The sequence below is a fragment of the Gordionus sp. m RMFG-2023 genome, chromosome 4, assembly GCF_954871325.1.
Source record: "Gordionus sp. m RMFG-2023 chromosome 4, tfGorSpeb1-WG-v2, whole genome shotgun sequence".
NCBI classification, from domain to species: Eukaryota; Metazoa; Nematomorpha; class Gordioida; order Chordodea; family Parachordodidae; genus Gordionus; species Gordionus sp. m RMFG-2023.
This window is the reverse complement of record NC_088778.1, coordinates 28,108,229-28,133,729: the sequence shown is the minus strand read 5'-3', so window position 1 is coordinate 28,133,729 and position 25,501 is coordinate 28,108,229. Positions and strand designations below refer to the sequence as shown.

Genomic DNA, 25,501 nt, shown 5'->3' with positions numbered 1-25,501 from the left:
TGATCCTAATTTATTTATGATTTTTACCATTATTTTTATTTCACAGTTATTTTATTCTTTCTATCATGAATTGATTGAAATTATATCCATTCTTACAATATTATAAAAGTAATTACAGTGAAGAGGGGGATATTTTTCACCAGATGTTAAAACAAAATAAAAGGATACTATTATATTTTTATTTTAATCATACTTAAACATTAATCTATGTTAAAAAAATTTTAAACAACTTTTTTTAAAAAAAAACTTTTAAAAAAAACATATTTTTTCACATATCATTTACGTAATTTAATATTTTTGTATATTTAATTTAATATTAATTAATTTTTCAATCTTATAATGTTTAATATAGACCACATTCTTTATAATACATCTCCTTTACTCTCAAGTACTTCTGTAAATTATTCTTTGCCAATCTCAGATGGGAATGATATGGAAAATTATCAATCACAGTCTAATATTTCTGCAAATAATAATTCTTTAGCAACTATTAATGAAAATATAAATCATTCTCAAATATCATCCATTCCTAAACCCAAAAGAACATACAATTGTTGGAACAAAGATAAAATTGAAATGGTAATGAAAATATTAGCAATGCCAGAGGAAGAACAGATGAAGGTTAAGGACATTGCTAAATTTGTTAATATGTCGAAGGCATCAATACATAAAATAAAGCGGGATACATTCCCAGAAATTATTGGTGAGCCCCTAAAGGAATTCTCGCTTAAACAAAGGGGGAGAAAAATTAAAGACACAGCAAATATTGAAAGGCAAATTATGGATTTGCTAATCGACAATAATACCTTCACGGTGAAGGATATAATTGAGAATTTGCCCTCTGGTTCTCCAAAAAATATTGGAACTATAAGGAAATATATTAAAAACATCCGATGGTCCAAAAAAAGAGCTGGGAATGAACCAGATCGCAGGAATACACCAGGAGCTATCAATATTCGACAGGTGTATTGCCGCAAATTGCTGAACATCTCCAGAGAAAGACTCTATTTTCTCGACGAAACAGGCATCAATTTTCATGTTGTACCTGTCTATGCTTGGGCACCACTCAACGTTAGACCATCAATAAAGGTGCCACCCTCAAAAGGGAAAAATGTAAGTGTACTTTGCACTATAGGAATTTGTGGAGTTATACATTATAAAATCATCGAAGGATCATATAATGGTATGTTATTCCGAAATTCATTAATGGATATTATTAGTATATTACCACCAGATGCCATATTAGTTATGGACAATGCGTCAATACATAAAAGTCATCTAATTGATGACTATAAAGAGAGAATTGAATATCTTCCCCCATACTCACCACAATTAAACCCAATTGAAAATTTTTTCGGGGTTTTCAAAAACAAGTACAGGTCATTAATTCCCAGACCAAGTACAAGGGAACATATAATAAATAATATTAATCAAATAATGAATCAATTTATTCCATATGATTTTACAAATTTCTATAATCATATGCAACATTATTTGGAGCTGGGCTATCGTGGACTACCTCTTGACTAAAGTAATCTAATTATATAATAAATTACGATTAACATTTTTTAATATTTATAGGTACTACTTAAGCAAGCAATTTATGACTATGAACTATCATTAAATATTTCATATTTTATTAATTAATATTCATGTATTAGTGTAATTACGAATATATTTCTTATTATATATAATTATATGTATTACATATACGAATTGAATAAAATATTAAATTAAAGTTATGTCTCAAATATGATAAAATAAAGTGAGAGAAAAAAACTATTTTAAGAAATAAAAGATTCTGACTAAGATCTTACAACTTAAATGAATAATTTATCATTATATTTAAAATTATTCTACATAAAATATCGTTAACTAAGTAAAAGAAAATATGTGATGACAAAACTTTTTATATTTTTTTATAAAAATTTTTTTTTATGTAAGTGTGACATTTAAAAAAGTTGTTTAATATTTTTTTAACATAGATTAATGTTTAAGTATGATTAAAATAAAAATATAATAGTATCATTTTATTTTGTTTTAACATCTGGTAAAAAATATCCCCTCTTTCACTGTATATAAATTTGAATAGCTCTATGCAATATAATTTCTAAATTGATTATAAATCAAAATTTTAAATAGTTTATAATGAATTTTAAATAATATGTGATGATTATATAACACAAATTGGTAATTAATTAATTGGCATACCTCGTCGGATGGTACTAAGTATATTTCCGTCTTAAAATGAATAATAAATAATTTCTATGTTTAATTTAAATAAATACTTTCTTCTTCACAGGTTATATTAGCTATAATATTTTATTTAAATTATTATATATTTTACATCATGCAAATATAAATTAAAGGTGTTTTACTAGAGTCATTATATTTCCTGCAAATCATCACATTTCGATCTAAATAAGTATTTTATGATTCAAAGAAAATAATGCGAATTAGCGGAGATCTATCGATAAAATTCCGCGAAAATATTTTATATAAATCGATATTTTTTGAATTAAAATTATGGACTATTGATATTGTCAAACATATTTTATTAGAAATTTGAGTTAATAAGCATGAGTTGTTATAAATTATAAATAATTCTTAAATTATATAATACATAATATATAAAAGGAAATTTTAAAAAAAGCCACTTACTTGAAATTGTGGTTTCCAGGACTGATAAAATATAAAATGATTGAATAAATGTCAAAATATTTATTAATTAATAGTTACTTTTAATACTCTCAAAAATAAAAAGGAGAGCTAATAGAAACGTAAAAAATTGATTCATATCATAAAAATAAAATATATTTAATTTTTTTGCTAAAATAATTTATAAATGTTTTTAAGTTATTGTTTTTAATGTTATCGAACTATTTTAAAAATAAATAACACTGCTGAGATAAGCTTGTTTATATAGTTTTAATTTTGCGGGGTTAAAAAAGAGTTGGAAAAATTTGATATTATAGTTTTAAATATGTACCTAAATAATTATGAATAAAAATTTTAAACGAATAAAAATTGTTAAGTTAAAAGAAAATCTTATTTATTAATTTAACAAAATAGGTTTATCCTATCCAATTTGAACATCAAATTAGTTATTATTTTACTTAAATTATATATGGGTTAAGGCTTAATTTAGTATTTAATTAGCATGTATCTATGATATGTATGTAACCTAATAAGAAAAGGAAAGGTATATAATTTTTTTCTAATCGGTCGGGGCCTCGAGGTAAAGGTAGATGCATTTTTGGATATTATATTTAATCTAAAGAAGCCTTGATATAATCATTTAATTACAAGGATACAATAAATGATACATTTTACAAATATAATATGAAATCGCGTATATATTAGTATAGCAAAAATAAACAGATACTGGAAGAGAAGTAAAAGATGAAAGTAAATTGAGAGGAATAAAAATGAATATGATAAATGATACTATGATAGTAGGATTACCTTATTATGCCGCAATTTATGGATAGATCCTATCCTAATTATAGCATGTGTGCGGCCGAGTATGTTTCAAAGTTGATTTTAAAATATAGAAATTAACACACATCGTCTCGCTCCTAGTTAGTGATCCTCAAGATAGATACTACATATGGTAGTTTATATATCTGAAGATTAACATGATTTAATATTATTATTTTTAAATGGAAAGAATAAGATATTATAATATGTAATACAATTTAGGAAAGACTAGGGAAAAAATACAAAAATAGGAACTAAGACAATTTAAAAAAACGAACAGATTAAGATTTTAGCCAAAATAATATTATGTTAGCCTAGATATTATGCTCATAGATGGCAGAAAGATTAGGACATCTATTTGCCAAATCTCGAGGTTTACACATAATGTTATTTTGGCTAAAATCTTATTCGGGCTGTTTTTAAAAATTGACTCGAATCGATGTACCAATCCAAATAGGAACCTTTAATGAAAAATAAAATATAAATTGTGATTGATGGAATTAATGGATCTTGATCTTTTTTTATTCATTAATTTAGGAAAAATGATAAATAATCATCAAATAAATGATTATGTTAGATTATGTAGAGACATTTTAAGTAAAATTAAAAATGAAAATAGAAAAGTGATTCAATTTGATAGTTTTCAAGAATGGGTTCAATTTTTATTTAAAATTATTTTGATTTGTAAGTGGTAATGACAGGATTGAGAAAATATAAAGTACAGAAACAAATTTAATCAGTTTGTTAAGGTGATAAAAAAATTTTTGAGTAGAAATGGATTGTAAGTAAGAATAAATCATTGAAATTTATAGTGAATATTTTAAATTGAACTATTTTTAGAATATCGCTCAAATTATTGATTATTAAATCTAAGGAAGAATTAATTATAGGCAAAATGTAAAATTAGCCCGCACCCTATTTGTGAGAATCTCTAGATATGACTCTGGCTGGATTTTGGGTTTCATTTACATATATAATACCGATATTGGTTAGACATCTATTTTATATGTTAAGTGGGCGAAGAGTCTATTAAGTTTTAAAATTAAAAACATGTTAAACTAGACCATCATTACAGGAATCACAAATGTTGTGAGTAACAAATGGTGATGAAACATGAATGTAAATATTTCTCAAATGATGATGATTCAAAATTGCGATGATTCACAAATGGCTATAAATAAATGGCGGCAAATCAAGGTGCCATAACATGATAATCCGCGAGGTTATCAAGGTTTTAAAAAATATAAAGGCCCCAAGACGAAATTCAAATATTTGTTATTTTTGGGATATGAAATTACCTATGCACATCTTCGATAATGCTTAACATGTGATTGGGCTAGTGTTAATGATACTTTAAATGGAATAATATAGTATATAAGATATCTTGTGCCATGGAATATTCTAAGGGCAATATTATAATTTTACTTTTGAAGTGAAATAAACTGAATATAATTATTACTGGATTTTAGATAGTTTAAGATTTAGTTTGGTTTTTTAAAAGGCGAAAAGATAGCTTGGAGCGAATCGGTATTAAACATTTTTCATAATATATACCAAAAAATGTATACTTTTCCAACTGGCACGGAGGTTAAGTTATGCATCCTGGCACTCTGGAACAATTTTTTTCTTCTAAAGTCAAATTCTTGGACCTAACTACGATAAGTATTCGAATTTCTTAAGTAAGCATTTTTATGTAAATTTTTGAGCTTTAATTAAATATTGGATTAAAATATACAATATAAGGGGACCATATAACCTATTTTTAATGTTTTTTTAAAGATACCAATTCAGTTTACCTAAGTAAAATGTCGGGTTTTGGGGTGGAAAATAATTTTTATTTAAAAAATTTTTTTGACTATCTGCGAAATTTTAAAATTTAACTGCCTCTTCCCTAGAATTACAAGCAACTTAACCAAATATGATAAAATAATCTACTTTATACATATATTTTTTATGGGAACCTCCTATCTGATTGGTTTGAAATTAAAATATTTCCCATATTTAATGTAAATCTAGAATTTTGGAATTATATAAACAAGAAATTTCATTAAATTTAATTAATTAAACGCACAAATGCATTGATGTCCTTATATAATTTTATATTAATATAATGCATGTGCATAAATAAATTCTATGATAATTACAATTGATAACCTTTAATTGTTATATTGAGAATGGCAATAAGAATATATTAAATGGAATTAAATATTACCAAGGAGTATATCTAATTTTACCTGTCAAAATTTTATAAATAATATCATAATATAGCAAATTCCTAAATATTGATTTTTTAACATATTTTTATGGATCTGTAAACGGTATGTTACAGGTTCATCTATACCCCTGTTTAGCAGATATCAGTGACCAAACCTCTATCATCATAAGAAAATGATGGAATTAGATTTACTTCTCATCAAAATAAAACTAGGAGGATTTTCGCACCCATCATCAAAAGGAGAAAATTCTGACTCACCCGTCATTCTTTACTGGCTATCTGCTAGTTTTAAAGTTAAAAGAATTATTTATTGACAAAAACACCATAAAACTAGAAAAAAAATATACCAATTTATTTTTTTATTTCAAAGAAGATTGCTTAATCTTAACAATTTAAAACCTGCTTATTTAAAAATTTCAAAAATCTATTCAAATATTTGAAAGATATTGTTAATTAGTTAGGTATGTGAAAATAATAAGTAGCGTGGTGTTGCCCCATGATGTTTAATGTGATATCCTTATCGATAACATAGAACCTCTACATTGTCGCTAATAATCTATTCATCATTCCAGTAATTTTAAATATAAGTAGATTATTTGAACCTTAAATAATTATTCAGAATAATACCAAGACAGGTTTTCTAGTGATCGATACTAGTTAAAGAGTTTTACTTTTTTTAAAAAATATTGTTTTTACGGGTATGGTATATATGTTTGGAGATAAATGTCAGCAATTTATTTTATTGTAATCCTTTTTAATTAAATTTGAAAATAAAGATTTTGATTTGTTGAAACATTTTATTTTAATAATTGAAATAAATTTTTATAATTGAAATAAATTTATATGAAATTATTTTTCTTGTGGTATTAATCGAGTTGCATCATTTCCAAAAATTTCTAGGATTTTCCATTCATAAACTTCATACGATACGTAATATAAAAGGTAAACATTTTATAGTAAAATATTATTTAGGAGAAATGGGTGATATAGAAAAAGGTGCAAAAATTTTCAAGCAAAAATGTGCACAATGCCACACTATTACCAAAGGCGGACAAAATATGACTGGGCCGAATTTATGCAATTTAATAGGCAGAAAAACAGGACAAATCCCAGGATTTCAATATACAGATGCGAATAAAACAAAAGGTTAAATATGGTTTCATTACCTTAGTTTTATAATAAATTTAGGTATAACATGGTGTAAAGAAACATTAGATGAATACTTAACAAATCCAAAAAAATATATTCCTGGTACAAAAATGGTTTTTGCTGGTATTAAAAAAGACACAGAAAGAGCAGATCTCATTGCATACTTACAATCCTGTTCTGGTCTATAGTAAAAAAAAAAACTCTTAGTCAATCATAAAATTTATTGCATTTTTTACCACATTTATCATATGTCAAACTAAAATTATTTAATTTTCTACTTTAATACTCTGGGAATGTTTTTTTGTCATGATTTATGTTACGCACAATATTTAACTCGTATAGCCAATTATATCAAATTTTATTTTGAATGTTTCTGATAAATTAAAGTAAGCTTGCCAAATATGTAATTCTTATTTTTATATTAAATAATAATGATATTTTCACAAAGTCAAATAAATATTATTGCCTCACCTTTTTGTATTTTATGAATTAAATCCTTCTCTGCAAATAAAGGTTTTTTGTTAGTTTATTTTTTAGCACCTTAATTTTATATATTATATTCCAGCTTATAACTTTTTAAGACTAATTAAGAAAACCCAGGATCTTATCATGATTTGTTAAACAAAAATTGATTTTGATCAAACTAATTTAATATGGAAGAAAATAACCATGTAAAAATGTTATTAATTGAATATGCATTCATTATTAGACTATAATTTTTACATATCCAGTATTTGAACCAGTGTTATAAAAAAGATCTTTTCTGTTTCTATGCTCAACAAATTTCTTTAATTTTATATTTCTTTTAGGTCAGCTTATAATTATAATTTGTGCATTATCATAAATGATATATTCCAGTGGCATAGAAGGTGTTTTTGGGTTTAGACCCCTCCCAGAGCAAAAAATTATATTATACATAAATACCTCAATATATTTTAATATTAAGTTTGTTGAATATGAATAAAAGTTTTCTGATATTTATATTTTGAGAAAAATATTAATTTAAAGTATTTAATAATACTGGCTTTATTGAAGTACTTGAGGGTATAGTAGATGGATTGATAAAAATGCATCTAATATTGCTAGACCTGTGCGCCGATGTCTCAATCAACGGCGGCGGTTTTTTTTTTATCGGCGTTCGGCGGCGCGCCGGATTTCGCCGCCGCCTACTAAATTTTCGGCGGCGGCACAATATTTATTTAAAAAATTTTTTTAATGAATTTAATTTATAAATCAATATATTTTTTAATGAATTTAATTTATAAATTAATGTATTACATTTTTTATAATTTATGTAGGCGATCTTTTCTAACACATTGCTAACATAGTTTAATTGATCTTAAATTATTTCCCGTCTCACTCCAATTTAAATTTATGTATTTTCTCATTCTCAGAAATAGACAAGGAATTGTATTTTTATTTTTACTCAATCAGAGTCATACCAACAACACATATAAGAAATATCCTATTGATTTTTATTATAATTAAAATAAATTTGAAATGCAGGCAAAATATGAAGTATGAAATATGATAAGTCAGAATTCAGATTTAGCAAAATTATAATTGTCATGAATAAACAGTATTTTATCAAGATTTGTAGGACATAAAGAACTCCTTTTAGCATTGAGTATTAATCCAGCAATGGAAAAAATTCTTTTGCTGAGTGTACTGGTTGCAGATATGCAAAGAACCTTCCTAGCTAAATTAGCATGCATAGGAAGTTCCAGTCGCTTTTTCTTCCAAGAGCAATGCATCCTCTTCTGAAATAATATTTTGGCTGAGCAAAATATGGCATTCTTGTTTAAGATTAGTAATATTGTTATAATCGTTAATAGGAAGGGAATGTTTTCGAGCTAATTTTGCTATATAAGAGCATGATGTACCATCCTCGACTTGAATTTCAGTCTGAGCATTTCTATCATGCTCTAAAAGTTTTAAATCATTTAGCAATATTATATTGCTAAATGTTTGTGTACATTATTTTCCTAAACAAAATTTATTTTAATTGTTTGAATGAATTATATATTTTTGAAACTATTAATCACAAAAATCTAAATATTTTAGAAGTAATGAATAATGCCAAAATGCTTCTTAATTATTATTATGCTAAGGCAAATGCTATAGGTATTTTCTAGGTCAACTTTAATAATTTTTTAAGTTTTGATGATAAACTATAATAAATTTAACTTATCAATATCATGTTTGGGCTTAGTTGTGGACCCCCTCTAAGGAAAATTCCTACCACTAATTAAGTGTAATTTTTTTTCTCCAAGAGCTAATCATCTCATTTAAACATGGTTTATCTAAGCCTGAATTTCATTGTAATAACTAGGGGTGTACCGTACTGATACCACTTTTTAGAGGCTGATATCTGATATTAAATTGATATCGGCCGATTACCGATCCGATATAATATATAATTTTGTATTCTGTAAAAATACCAATGCTTTTAATTTTTAATTACTTTTTATTAGTATAAAATCTATAATTTAACTATACCATAACTTATGCATTTAAATATATTAAAATGATCAGTTATAGTTTATATTCAATTCAATTGCTATTCTAAAAGTATATAAGATATTTTTATTGTTAAATCATTTTATTATATAATAAGTAATAACATAAATCTATATACATAAGTAATAAATATTTAACATTAATATATCTAGATTTCTTTTCAGAAATACCAAATTTCCAATTTATCAGAGGTCAGCCTGCAGCGATAGTAACTGTCAATATCATCAGCTTGACTAAAAACAGATTCTGAAGAGATCATTGTACACTTTTATAAACAGAATGAGCAAAAAAATAACAGCATGGTAGATTGTTTATTGATTAATTATTATTATTAAAGAAAATATACATAAAAATGGATTTCGATTTTAGGTATAACTTTTTTTTTAAATTTTATAACATTTTATTTTTGTTAAAGACGCCATTTTATATCAATCAGATCGGCCGATAACCGATATTTTAAAATGGGTGAAATATCCGATAAAAAATATCGGTACATCCCTAGTACTAACTAAATAAATATTTTTATATCCCTTTTTTTTCATGAATCTGTTTATCACAAACTTTTTTAAATCAAATTATAATTTTTTATCTCACATTAAATTAATTATTTAAATGCTTACTTTATTATAGTTCTAAAAATTTGACTTCATATTAATGATTTTTATTTTAATCGACTTAACTAACATGTTTGTTTTACTCTTTGGTAAAATTGTCTACAATATTTTTATATTAATAGGACAAATTTTTATTTAAAAGTCCAAAATATACTTTTATAATAAAATTATGTTGAAATTTTAATCTTAACATGTAGAATTCATTTGTCAATAAAGAAAAAATATATATAATTAATAAAATGAATTAAATTAGAATATTATTTTAAACCTATATTAAATCGTCCAAAAACCTGTAGGCCAAGAATTCTGTCATTCACAACCTTAGAGTCCAAAGAAATTCCTTCTAATAATTATTTTAGTAGAATTAGCATAAATATATTTTTTAAAACAACTAAATTAACATTTCGAATGTAATTAAAATCTGAGTTAATAAGATACAGAGTCTGGATTCAAAATCTTATTACAATGGTCGAATTTGTCAAGCTCAACTCCCTAAATTTAGCAGTAACTTGTTTATAAATTTCAATAGGATTGGGAATTTTTTCAAATACAATAAGCATACTCGGGTTGGTAAGTCTGCCACTTTTCTTCCAATCTACTGGATGATGTTTGCCCGAATTTCCTGACCCTATGATTCTCATTAAGAAACTTAAGCTTTTCAATCCAACCAAATGAAGAGTGCTAAGATAATCAAATTCTATAGCTGTACAGGAGAGAGATGCGACGTACTACAACTGGGTGGCACACATATTCCAATTGAACAAAGAATGCAGATTCTCGGATAATATAAGAGCCATGAAACAATCAAAATCAGCTTCTCAGCAGAAAAGGGGGAAATTAAAATTTTTCAGGAAAATTCAAAGTAGTAAAATAAATAAATGTTACAAAGTATATTAAGAATTTTAATCATAAATTTGATTTTATAAAATAAAACAAAATATGCTAAATGAAATAAAATATAAACTAATTTTAAATCATGATGACTATCTATAACACAACTACATATTACCATCTCTAGACAAATGACACTACAAATTACATCATATAACACCAGCAGTGTTAAATGGCTCGATTTGAACCGATTTTAAAAAACGGTTAGCTTAATAATTTAGCCAGAAAAATATTGCCTATGAGATTTCGCTAATATATGTCCTTTGGCTATCTATGAGCAAAATCTTCAGGTTTATATGTTTTTCTGGATAAAATATTGAGTTAACGGTTTTTTAAAATCGAACCGTTAATAAGACTAAACACAAGCAAGACACAAGAGTCGATGTAAGTTAAAAGATAAAATATAACATACAAGAACTACCAAGACAACATGTACAATCACATACGATACCTATAAGCGAATGACCTAAAAATTCTAGTATATATGTTAACTTGATCTGGTATTATTGCAATTGCGGCAATTTTGTAGCATGTCCTTATGTATGCTCTCAACAGTTTTTCTCTTTAAACTTGTAAATAAAACATGTTTATATAAAGTTTCACTTTCTATGTGATAAATTGAAATGGTTTATTGAATGAATCTGTCCACATATCAGTGGTAGCAGAGCAGTTTAACTAAATTTGTTTTGTCATAACTCTTGATAAGGTAGTTGGATGGGGAATAGTCTTGTTATAGTCAATATTACCATAAATTGTATCAATTCGAATAAAATTTTGAGCTATTTGCCATCTCCGGTTACCGAGTCAAAAGTAAGAATGCCTTGGCGCAATAGTAGATCATATCACTGGAAGTATTTATATCTACAGTTTTCTTTTGAATATGCTGAGTTATTTTAGGAATAGATGAATTGTCATTTTTAACGCACTTGTGAAGTCTAAAGTGAGAATTACCAGATATACTTTTATAATGTAATATAATTTACATTTAACATAGTCAAGTTTTTTATTTTTAGCAATCAAAAACATCTTCAAAATTTTCCCGGCATACAATTATAAGTCCCATTCTTTATGTGATTAAAAAAAAAATTATATCCTTTAATTTTTAAATTATATTTTTACATTTTATAAAAAAAAAATTTCCAAAATACGGTCCTACTTTTTAGGGCCAACTCTGAAAGTAGCAAAGTAGGAAACGCGCTTTTAAATGAAATGTTTTTGTAATAAATTATTTTATTAAGCGAATTTTATTTATATAGATCTAAGGATATTGTTAGGTCCTTAAAATAATTGACTAAATTTTAATAGTACATTATTATAAATAAAGTTAAAAATTCATTTTCATGTTCCTTTCAGAACTAGAATAATTATTTGTTTCATGCATGATTCTTCCCCTGTTATCTCTTACTGCTTATTACTAAGGTTAGTCTATATACGTATATATTAAATTTTCCGGATTAGTTGAAACATTATTTATTCAAAATATCAATATTGGAATAAATATAAAATTAATGTGACATGATTTTTCACAAAGATAATATATATATATATTTGCAAATATTATTTACAAGTATATATGAGACATATAAAGTCATGTTAATACATATTATAAATAATATAATTCATTTTTTTATTAAGAGAATAATTAAAATCAACGATTGTAAAGTTCCATTACGTGAAGTTGAACTCCTAGGTATCTTCTAGAACTTGGCCAAAAACTTGAGTAAGGGCTAAGATTAGGTTTCTATATTTAGAAATAGGGTAGAAAAAACGAGTTTCATTTTAAGGATAAGCTTTTTTTAATGTTAATTTATGCGTATATTTTTTTAATAAAAATGTTCATTATCACTATAGGCTGTTTGATATTGAAATCTTATGATCGTTTTTATATTTAAGGTAGTGTTAAATAATATAGTGAATTATTACTCTTATAACATGATTATAAGTTATTATAAATTTATGATATTCATATATTTCTTTGCATGATTTCAATATTCTATTCTCGTATATCATATAAATTTATATGCATATAATTCTTAACATAAATTCAATATTCTGAACATTTCGTTAGTTAAAAAAAAGGCAGACATAATATTATATTAAATATATCAATGATATTAATAGTAAACTAGACCTGATTCATTCATTCAAAGTGTTCATACATTATATAAACAGCTGTTTAATCAATACTAAAGGATGTGATATATATCTTAATATTAGGATATTGGGGAAAGTAGATGCCAATTGTACAGTGGATAAAATTTTATGTGTCATAATGAAATATTTTGTATTTCCATTATTGTGATATTTTTAAAACTATGGGAAAATCATTCAATTTGCTACATAAATTTTAAATCAGAATTTTAAGCAGAGTCTTATTTATGTGCAAAAAGAATCTTCTCAAGTTCTTATCAAAAAACAAATGAATGTATATATTAAGAACAGTGTATAAAATAGTAGAAAATACGACGAAATCACGAATGTATCTATATTTTTTAATGGAATATCATTCATTCTAAAATACAAATAACATATTTGAAAAATCGTTCCTGGTATAAAGCAGAAGATATATAGGATGAATGTCAAGCTAGTAGGTATATATTCTCCAAATTTGAAAGTAACACAAGTGTGATGTATTTGTGTTTCTTTGATTTGTGGTCGGATTAGCAATCTCCGGCAGATCAACTATTTCAAGCGACAAAGAATTACTATTAGAGTAAAATCTAGTAAGTTCCCAGCTTATTCTAAGTCCGAAATAAAGGATGATCATTCCGGGTATTATATGGTAAAATATTAAATTTACCCAGAGAACTCTCCAATAGCAATCGCTATAAAAAATTTGTAGAAAATAAAGAGTTTTTCCGGTGATCTCATCTTTACAGGTGCCGAGTATCCTTTGATAATCATGGAATAAAGACGCTGTCATAATAGCGATAAACAGAATCATAGGTAAATGTTTTAGAAATTTGATATTTTTATAAGTGTTATTATAGAAAAATGGTTTGAATAGCGAAAGATATCTATCGATCATTATGAGACATAAACAATATGTGGAAATGTTGTAGAGTGATTTGATGATTATCACGTTATATATATCATATAATAACCAGGTTTTACTTTCAATGCGAAAGGAATACAAATATAATGGGAATTGCTTTAAGTATCTCGACCAATAGAGGCTACAAAGAAAAATATTGAATATCGCTATACACTTCCAATAATAGTATGACATGGATATGCAAGACTTTAGAACTTAAATAAGATAATTATTGCTGACACATTTCCAGCGATGCCAGCAAAAAGAAATATGGGCAAGATTATATAGTTAAAATAGAGTTTATAATTTGATATTTCTTCCTCGCGTGCACATATAAATGTATCATTGAGGATTCGTTGAGAATATAGTAAAATTTAAATTGCCTTTTGGCAATTTCTATTTGTTGCATAAAATATCAAAAAATTTAGGAAAATATAATATAAATTCTTGATAATAATTAAAAAAATATGTAAATAAGAATTTTTAAAAAATTTTATTCTAATATGAATTTAAGACCGAGATTAACTTCTATAAACTTGGTCATGCAAATTACTTATATATAATTCGTAAACTCATAGTTAATAAATTAAAAATTATAATAAAAATATTATAATAATTAAAAATCATTTAATTTTTGGCGTTATGCCATATAAAAAATTTATATAATATAATACAACATAATATTTATTTATTTATACTCACTAATTATAGTTTATTAAGGATTTAAATTAAAATATTTTAATTAAAAATAATATTTTAATTTACTATAGCATTTTTATAATAAATAATTGTTTTTATTATATCTTTAGGAGCGGGAAAGCCTTCAAGCCCCCCCCCCCCCCCATGCTACAAACTGCTTATTTTTTTAATATAGTGCTTCTATAAGAGAAAATTAGGATATATTTCATGATATAATAGTGTAAAATGGTTTAAAGAATTATTTATTGCATTATTCAATTTTCTTTTCAATATTTAATTTTAAATGCCAATTAGCTCAGAATTATTATTTTAAGCTCTTACCCAATCCCTCTGCCGTCGGATCAATTCCCATTCATTAAGACCATAAAACTAATAATATTTAAGTCAAGAGATATTTCCTTTCTATCTCATATATTTGAACCTGGGAGCCGACAAAACTACCGGCGGCCGATGGGAGTTTTAAAAATCTAATTGGACGCGCCGATTTTCGGTTGACGTTTATATAAGAGTCGTAAGTTAGGGAACCATAATTTTTTTTATAATATATATATTTTTAAAATTACTATTGAATTTATGAAGAGAATTTAATTTAAAATTAAAATATACACTAATTTCCCGGACATATGAATGATCTCATTAAAGTCAACATTAACCAAACGGTAGGTTTATGCTAGTGAATTTTCTTCTTTATTGAAGGATTGACGAATAATAAATTTTACCCTTATTTGATGATGAATGAATCAGAAATTTTCTTAACTCATGAGATGTGATAATTTATATTTATTTAGATGAGGGGATTCTAATTTTTCATTATATTTTATAAAATATGTTTATGAAGTATATAGTTAGTAGGGGAGACCGGGGTAAAACGATAGGCATTTTGCATATTTACCATAAAAATTTTAAACAAGAGTCAAACACAACAAATTATAGATCAATGTGTAGCCCCATCCCTCTTCTACAAGATAAAAAAAAGTGTAGCCCTCTATCTATAATATTTTAGGAGCTATGATTAGTTATGTAAAACTAATCATTTTCGCCATTTTACCCTGGGTACAGGGTAAAATGGATAAGCACTAGGGTAAAGTGGTTAAAATAATATTTGACACATATTTATTGTTTTATTTAACAAATATTACAAATTTAAGATTTATTTATGATTTTTATTTAAAAACTAATCGATACAATAAGCACATGTAAAATAATTATCATAATTAGCACATTTAGAATGTGCCCATTCAAGGCACATTGTACATTTTAGCCATTCATCGCCCTCGCGACTATTTTTATAGTTTTTATTACAAATAACACATAAACAATTATTTTTTGATATCTTTTTTTTCTCTGAATTAATAATTTTTTTTTATAAGGTGTAGATGTTAATATTTCTGAATTCTTTTTTTAGATATTTTATCCGATGAAATATTGAATAATTTTGGAATAGGTATTATAGATGAAGGTTGAATACTTTATTATAATTTTTTGAGCATGATGGTAACATATCATGATAAGGTTCATCAATATCATCTGGAACATTTTCGTTCAATAATATAGATAAATCACTATCATTATTTTGAGTCACTGTAAGATTTTGAGTCACTCTAATATTTTCATCATTATTTTCAAATTCAATATTTGAGTTAGCATTTGAATTATTACAGCAGATATAATCTTGTTCTGTAAATATATTTGGGTTTAAGGGAAATATGCCACATGCTAAGAACCATTTAATATATTATTTGATGTCACTGCCCTTGGTATTTCATTTTTTAACACTCCTGGAATATCATAAATCTGAAATTGTTGCCCCACATGATTTTTAGATTGAGCATTATTAAAATTATGAAATACAATATAATTTCAATTGAGCATTTTTATTAAAGTTACCAAATTTAGATTGAGCATTATTAAAATTATGAAATAATAGTTTCAATTCAGCATTTTTATTAAATTTACCAAATTAATATTGATATTTAGATTGAGCATTATTAAAATTATGAAATACAGTATAATTTCAATTGAGCATTTTTATTAAATTTACCAAATTAATATTGATATTTAGATTGAGCATTATTAAAATTATGAAATACAATATAATTTCAATTGAGCATTTTTATTAAAGTTACCAAATTAATATTGATATTTAGATTGAGCATTATTAAAATTATGAAATACAATATAATTTCAATTGAGCATTTTTATTAAAGTTACCAAATTAATATTGATATTTAAATTGAGTTATTAAAATTATGAAATACAATATAATACAAACAATATAATTTAATTACTTGTTTAGGCGTTAATCCCATAAATGACCTACTTGCTTCTAATATGTAGTCACACAATCTAGATTCTTCTTCATTTGTAAATATTTGTTTATGATGATCTGAACTTTTAATACCAATTTTACATCTCCTTCTCAACGTTGTATAAGGTATGTTAAATTTTTTAGCAGACAATTTTAATGAAGTATTATTTGTTATTTTATATTTTATGGCTTCATTTATTATATTTACATCTCTGTATATGGTTTTTCTTTTATAATTTCTCATTATTTGATTGGTACAATAAAAATTATAATAAATGAATTAATGAAAAATTAATGTGAATAATTTTATATTTTAACCGTTTTACCCATAACAGCTTTACCCCTAGGTGACATATATTATAAATATCGTTATTGCGTGACTTCTAATATAGCTAAAGATGTCAGATAAATTTTATTTTATAGCTAATACATTAAGGAACATGTGTGCCAAATTTTGAATCCTGAGGATATGTAAATTTTACTAAAAGCAAAATATACTAGAGAAGGATTTTTATATTTTTTGGGTAAAAAACAGTTTTTTGACAAAATATATAAAACCAGGTAAGTTTTTTAAAAGATGAACATAGGTAAGAAATTAGATATAAAAATACATCTTCACACCAAATTTAAGGTATTTATACTCAATGGTTAAAAAGTTATTCGCGTTAACATTGTTACCCCGTCAATCGCTTTACCCCGGTCTCCCCTAATTTTAATTAATCTGCACAATAAAAATCTTTTAACTAAATTTTTATTCAATTATATATGTAATTTATAATATAAAATATATATTCTTGCTAGAACCTCATAAGATAGGAAAATTTTTGATTCATTCATCATCAAATACAGGTAAAATTTATTATTCCAACCTACATTTAATAAAGAAGAAAATTCTGATTCTCCGTCATTCTTGATGGGCTATAAAAAATATGTAAAAATTATATTTATGTGCTCAATCTATCATAATAATTTTTTAAATACCCTTATGACAGCAATTCTTGAATCTGCCATCTAAGGGTTTTTCCAAATAAATAATCATAGAGTCAAGAAGAAAATTCTGATTCCCCGTCATTCTTGACGGTTTATCATCTAGTTATAAATTAAGTTTAAAAAAAGACAATTCATTCTCATGCTCTTTTCAAAGCTAGAATTATTTATAAAATTTATTTCATGTATGACTTTCCCCTGTTATCTCTTATTTCCTATTACTAAGATTGGTCTATATATATTAAATATTCCTGATTAGTTGAAACATTATTTATTCAACATATCAATATTTGAATAAATATGAAATTAGTGTAACTTGATTTTTCACAAAGATATATTATATATATTAGCAAATCATCTATACAAGTATATATGAGACATATAAAGTCATGTTAATACATATTTTAAATAATATAATTTATTTTTTGATTAAGAGAATAATTAATATTAGTAATTGTAAAGTTTATTTCGTAAAATTAAATTTCTAGGTATCTTCTTGAACTTCGCCAAAAACTTGTGTAAGGGCTATGATTAGGTTTATTTATTTAGAAATATGGTTTTAAAAAAAAGTTTCATTATAAGGATAAAACTATTTTTAATGTTAATTCATACGTATATATTTTTTAAATAATGTTTATTTTCACTATAGGGTTCTTTTCTTATAATTTGATATTAAAATGTTATCGGTTTTATATTTGAGGTAGTATTAAATAATCTAGTAAATTAATTATTAGTATATCATCACTACAAGTTATTATAAATCTATTAAATAAATCAATGATATTAAATAGTAAACTAGACTAATTATTCAAAGTGTACATACATTAAATAAACAGCTGTATAATAAATATCATTGGCGAAAGTAGATGCCAAATTGTATAGTTTTATCTTAATCCGTCATGGCTTACTAAAAATTTATAAACTAGGACGTAGTTTTAATAAAATAAAAATATTCTTTTTTTGCTTACGGATAAAATTTAGTGTATCATAGTGAAAGATCTTCTATTCCATTATTTTGATATTTTTGAAACTATTAGAAATCATTCATTTACTGCATAAATTTTTAATCGAAATTTTAAACGTAGAGTCTTATTTATGTGCAAGAAGGATCTTCTAAAGTTTTTATCAAAAAACAAATAGATGTATATAATAAGAACAACGTATAAAATAGTAGAAAATACGACGAAATCATTAATGTTTCTATATGTATTTAACGGGATATCATTCATTCTAAAATACAAATCACATATTTGAAAAATCGTTTCTGGCATAAAGCAGAAGAAATGTAGGATGAATGTCAAGCTAGTAGGTATATATTCTCCAAAGGTAAAAACACAAGTGTGGTGTATTTGTGCTTCTGCGCTCTGATTTGTGCTCGCATTAGCACGTTCCGGCAAATCAACTATTTCAGGAATTTCAATCGATAAGGAATTTCTATTAGAGTAAAATCTTGCAAGTTTCCAACTTATTCTAAGTCCTAAATAAAGGATGATCATTCCGGGTATTATATGGTAAAATATTAAATTTACCCAGAGAACTCTCCAATAGTAATCATTATAAAAATTTCGTAGAAAATAAAGAGTTTCCCCAGTGATCTCATCGTTACAGGTGCCGAGTATCCTTTGATAATCATAGAATAAAGACGCTAACATAATAACGATAAAAAAAATTATAGGTAAATGTTTTAGAAATTTGACATTTTTGTATGTGTTATTATAGAAAAATGGTTTGAATAGAGAAAGGTATCTATCGATCATTATGAGACACAAACAATACGTGGAGATGTTGTAGAGTGATTTAATGATTATCATGCTATATATGTCATACAATAACCAGGTCTTCCTTTCAACGCTAAAGGTATACAAATATAATGGGAATTGTTTGGAATATCTCGACCAATAGAGACAACAAATAAAAACATTGAATATCGCTATACACTTCCAATAATAGTATGAATTGGATTTGCAAGACATTAGGGCTGTGAATAAGATAATCAATGCTGACGCATTTCCCACAATGCCGGCAAAAAGCAATATGGGCAAGATTATATAGTTAAAATAGAGTTTATAATTTGATATTTCTTCCTCGCGTGCACATATAAATGAATCATTGAGGGATTCGTTGAGAATATAATAAAATTTAAATATTCTTTCTTCAATTTCTATTTGATGCATTAAATATCAAAACATCTATTAATATAAATTCTTGATATTAATTTATAAAAAAAATTTTAAAATATGTAAATAAGGATTTTTTTTAAAAAAATTTATTCTAATATGAATTTTAAACCGAGATTAACCTATATAATCTTGGTCAAACAAATTACCTAAATATAAAATTCGTAAATTCATAGTTAATACCAAATTAAAAATTATCATATAAATATTACACTTTAATTAGAATTTAATTAATTTTTGAATTTATGCCTTATAATACAATATTATACTAACTAATTGTTGTTTATAAAGCATTTAAATTTAGATATTTTAATTAAAAAGAAATTTTAATTATAATAGATAATTAGGTTTTTATTATATTTAGGAGCGGGAACGCCTCTAAGCCCCCCCCCCCTCCTACAAACTACTTATTTTTTTTAAATATATTGCTTCTATAAAAAAAAATTTGGATTGATAATGTTTCATGATATAATAAGTGTAAAAAGGTTCAAAGAGTATTTTTTGCTTTGTTCAATTTTCTTTTCAATATTTAATTTTAAATTTCAATTAACTATCAGGATTATTATTTTAGGATTTTACCCAATCCCTATGCCTCCGGATCAAGTCCTACCAGTAAAGACCAAAAAACGAATACTATCATTTAAGTCAAAAGATATTTCCTTTTTCTCTCATTTGATATTCCTATTTGAACCTGTGAGCCGACAAAACTATTGGCGGCCTGTAGGAGATTTAAAAATCTAATTGGAATGGTCTTTTTTTGACCGAACTCTCGCCGTCGGAGAACCATATTTTTTTCTTATAATATATATTTTTTTAAATTACTACTTGAATTTATGAAGAGAAGTTAAATTAAAAATAAAATAAAATATACACTATAGATATATCTGCATATTTTTTGATCTTTATTATAAAAAAGAAAACTAATTTATAAATTCAAAACTAAAAAACTCTGTATGCTATTGCCGGAACCTAAAGAATATTTGTGGCATAAGAAACAATCTTCATGGTTAAATTAGATAAGGAATGATAAAAATATAAATTAAAAAGATTTTTCATTAAGCTTAGTATAATGGTTTATGATTAGTTTTATTAAAAAATCAAATTTATAAAAGCAGGAACGAACCAAAAGAATTGTTATAAATTCTAAACAGAACCAAACCGATATGAATTTCTAAATAGAACAAAATCTTTAAAAATTTTTAACTAAAAACCTAAACGAACCGAATATCTATACTTAATGGTTTCGAAGTCCTGATAACAGTAGCTAAAATTAAAAATAATAAAACCACCATTATTTTATAAGTAAAAAAAATAAAATTTTAAATTTGGTTTAACAATTATTTTCCAACTCACTGGTATCAACTAGTTAAAAAATTTTTTAAAAGTTTGCTCATATCATCGAATTTGATGGAAAGTCAGTTTTTTATTTGGCAAAATGTCAAATTAGCTCATGAATCAATATATATTTTTTCAATAATTTCCTGACCGTATCTCCTGAAGCAATTTTTTTTTTACTTACAAAGAAATATTATAATAAGGTGGAAAACTAAAATAACGATATAAATTTTTCAATCTACAACTGCAACTACTATAATTTAAATATTAGTATTAGTATAAATAGCTATTTAAATTTAATTAAAAATAGATTATTTTTTTTGATATTTTCAAAAGAGCAAATTTTGTCAACCCTAATTTAAATATTTTTGTTAAAATAAGCGATTCGGGCCGATTTTTAAAAACGCCCTGATTAAGAAACCAAAATAAGATTATGTAAGCCTGAAGATTTTGCTAAATTTCGAGGCACGCATAGTATTATTTTGGCTAAAGTCTTAATCTAGCAGTTTTAAAAATCGATCCAAATTAACAACACTAAGTTTAAACCATTATTATGGATAGAACCATCTAATAAAATAATTATAAATAGGTTATATAATTTTTTTAATATAATATTTTTTAATATTTTTACCGTTTTTATTTTCGTATAAGGCGTAAGGAAGGAAAATATAATTAAAAAATAATTTAATGCCGCAAAGAAAATAATATTTATCTAAAATAAGCCCTAAATATTCATAAGAAGGCTATATAATTAAAATATTAATATATTTGTTTGAACGGAGCATATTATTTAAAAAATTGAGTGTTAATTAAAAAATAAAATTAGTGTGCTAATACATTTTTCAAAATTAGTGATAATATTGAAAAGAGTGGGGGGGGGGGGGGTGCTTTACCACCTAAAACATCTAGCTAATGACGCCCTTTACAATGTATAAATCTTATATTTATTTATGTATATAACACATTTATTTAGCCATATTTAAGAATGAAGATTATCAAACAGCATCAATTAACTTTGAGTCAACTAGAGATGAGAATCAAAAAAAGGATAAAAGGGATAAAGATTGAATATTAAATATTAAATATTAGGAGTAAGCAGTTATAATCTCAGGCAACCCTGAACTTGAATCACATGAAAAAAGTTTATATTGATGAAGTATATTAAATTATCCAAAATAAAAAATTAAATAACTGGATGCAAATGATTTATTCTCTTTTTCTTTGGAAACCATTACAAATTTATCTTATCTAATGGAATATTTTGAAATTTTTTTGGATAATAACTTTGAAGTCTTTTTTAGTTATTAAAATAAGAAGCCAGAAGAGATGGGGGTGGGGTAAAAACTTTAAATAAATGATTAGAATTGTATAATAAAAAGGATGATATTTTGAAGGCATACAAAAAATGTGGTATTAATCTCCATGAATATTGTTAAAGATTAATCAATTGAACGTCATAATAGAGTCAACATTTTAAGGTTTATATTATTTCTAGCAAATGAAATAATATAAAAAAAATATTGCTCTCTGAAACATGTTTATGTTCCCAGCGTTCAGATAAAGAAACAACAATTGTCTAGAGAAATGAGATTTAAAAAAATAAAATTAACGGCTAAACATCAGGGTAAAAAGGTTGAAATAAAATTAAACATATTGTTTAATTGAACATAATATTGCAATTTTGACATCTATTCATCGCTTTTAATTATAAATTAATTATTACAATACCGGAATGTAAAAATTATTCCTTATTCAACCAATAATTAAGAAAATACATTTTAAAAAAATTTATGAGAAAATCAATTTTTTAAAATAAATCTAAGAAAGTAAAAATTCTTATCTTACATTATTTTGAATAAGTAAGTTAAGGGAAAATAATTTCTAAACATTTCAGAATATTTACTAAAGTTCGCTTTTGTTATAAAGAAGATTTTTTAAAATTTTAAAAATTTGGTAAAAGCTGCCCCATCCCTACTTTCCACTAAATGAGGCAAAATCTCTCCATTTATGCTGTTTTTAAAACGCCAATTCTGTATTTTATTCAGAAAAATATAACGCAAACCTGAATATTTTACTCATAGATGGGAAAATGGTTTGGACATCTATTAGCTAAATCTCTTGGCTTAGGAAATATTTTTCTGTCTAAAATATTGAGTTAACTGTTTTTTTTTAACTCAGCTCAAATGGAGCGATTCATCAATACTTACCAACATTTTTTTAATGAATCCATTCGCAAAATATTCAATTTTTCTCGATAATGACTCCGCGCATATACGCGGTAAATTAAATTCGCTATAAAGAGTTGGCGTTAACAGTTTATAATGGATTCGCAATAAAATTTTGTCTAAAGTGAATTTGCTCTAAGTGATTAGCCTTAAAAAAAACAATGTGGAAAAAACGAATATAAATTAATAATAGTTCAAAATTATAAGGGAAAAATTTTTATAAATCACAATGTATATCTTAATGGTTAGATTGTGAGTAGGCTATAGACTCATCACTTTTCCGAGACTTGCATCAACGTTTTTGGTGTCACTGATAATAAGTCATCCAAAATAGTTTCATATATAGAACGATCATTGCAAATATAATCGGATAGAATATCTATACGTGGATAAATTATATCGAAAAAACCTATTTAAAATGTTTTTCGGAGTCAAATGTTTTGCTTCAAGGAGTTTCGCATTTTACCCCTTACCATAGAGCAAGAGGTAGTGGTTAGCTTAAATTACTTTAGCAATTTTTCTAAGCAATAAACTCCAGACCAACTAGACATAATAATATATATCCTATGAATTTAATAAAATAAAAGAGTTCCTTTGTCCCAAAACAAAAATTATCAAATAAAAACATCACTGAAAATATTATAATAAATTGTTTTAGATCAATATCTTTTGAAGATGGGGTCTCATACTATTAATTCAAAATATGGTACACAGAAATTATAGCATTTTTTGATAAAATTTAAAACAATTATCTCTGGATATGAGGAAGCTATAGACGTTTTTACATATTTTACCCGACCTGCCGCATAGCCCAAGTCTTTCCTATGTGAAAATAAAATCAGTCTTGCCTTTATATTTTTTATAATTACAAATTTTTCGGTCTATTTAATGAAATAATTATGCTTCGCTTTCTTTAATATAAAACATAAGAAATAAAAAATAATTTTTAAAATATTCATATAAATTTTATGAAAAAAAAACAATTTTCATATTATAATAAAACCATAAACTTTTATTATATGAATGACGAACAAATTATTCGACATTTTTTTTTAAATAAAAGAACTAAAAATATATAATATAAGGAAAAGGACAGGATAGGACATAGGACACAATATGTAATTATTTTCAATGTATCGGTGAAACACTAATAATTATCTTTAAGATATTCTAATTTAAAATTTTTATAATTTAAAGAAATCGAGTTTGTACACTAGCTAAGTTAATATGATGCTACATAAATATTATGCGTATATGAAAACAATTTTTTAGAAAAATGTTGTGTAATTAGTATATAATTAAAAATATAATATTCAATATTTAATAAGAAAATTCCTCTTTTATTTCTCATTTTAACGTGAAATTAAGCAGATAAAAGTTTAGGGTTTTTGTTAAAATCCGTTAATTAATAAATTCATCATAATTTTATCAATTTAAAAAATATCAAAAATTCAATAGTATATCTGAATATTCTGGTATTTGCATAGAGGTATGGCTTATTTTTAAAAAAATTATCGATGATGTACGAAATAAGATTTTGCCAAGTTTCTTAAGTTATCGTCACTGTATATAAAAAGAATTGTATAGCATGAAAAATCTATCATTTCTAATAATGTTAACAAAAGTTGAATGTTGGTAAAATATGTTTTGCATTGAGTCGAATAGACACAAGAGAATATATATTTCAAATTGAAAATCAAATTGGGGATAATTATGAGAACGTATATCTATTATAATAATCCTCAAAAAACTCAATCAAATTTAGCCAATAGTGTTCTTTTAAAAAAAATTTGTCCAATAAAAATGATAATAGGGTAATAGGTCCAATAATAATCATGTAACAACCTTAACATTCATTCAATTTTAT

General features: G+C 24.9%; 2 protein-coding genes across 2 annotated transcripts; both read left to right on the top strand.

The window, feature by feature from the left end:
- The first annotated feature begins 405 nt into the window (after positions 1 to 405).
- On the top strand, positions 406 to 1,661 carry LOC135928278 (uncharacterized). The gene is made up of 2 exons (XM_065464696.1): positions 406 to 1,531; positions 1,582 to 1,661. Exon 1 carries the CDS (start codon positions 433 to 435, stop codon positions 1,528 to 1,530), a length of 1,098 nt encoding a protein of 365 aa, XP_065320768.1. The 5' UTR covers positions 406 to 432; the 3' UTR covers position 1,531; positions 1,582 to 1,661.
- A 4,207-nt stretch (positions 1,662 to 5,868) lies between these two features.
- LOC135928786 (cytochrome c-like) lies at positions 5,869 to 7,032 on the top strand. The gene is made up of 3 exons (XM_065465249.1): positions 5,869 to 5,980; positions 6,668 to 6,841; positions 6,884 to 7,032. The coding sequence occupies exons 1-3, from the start codon at positions 5,869 to 5,871 to the stop codon at positions 7,030 to 7,032; spliced, it is 435 nt and encodes a 144-aa protein (XP_065321321.1).
- Positions 7,033 to 25,501: the final 18,469 nt, after the last annotated feature.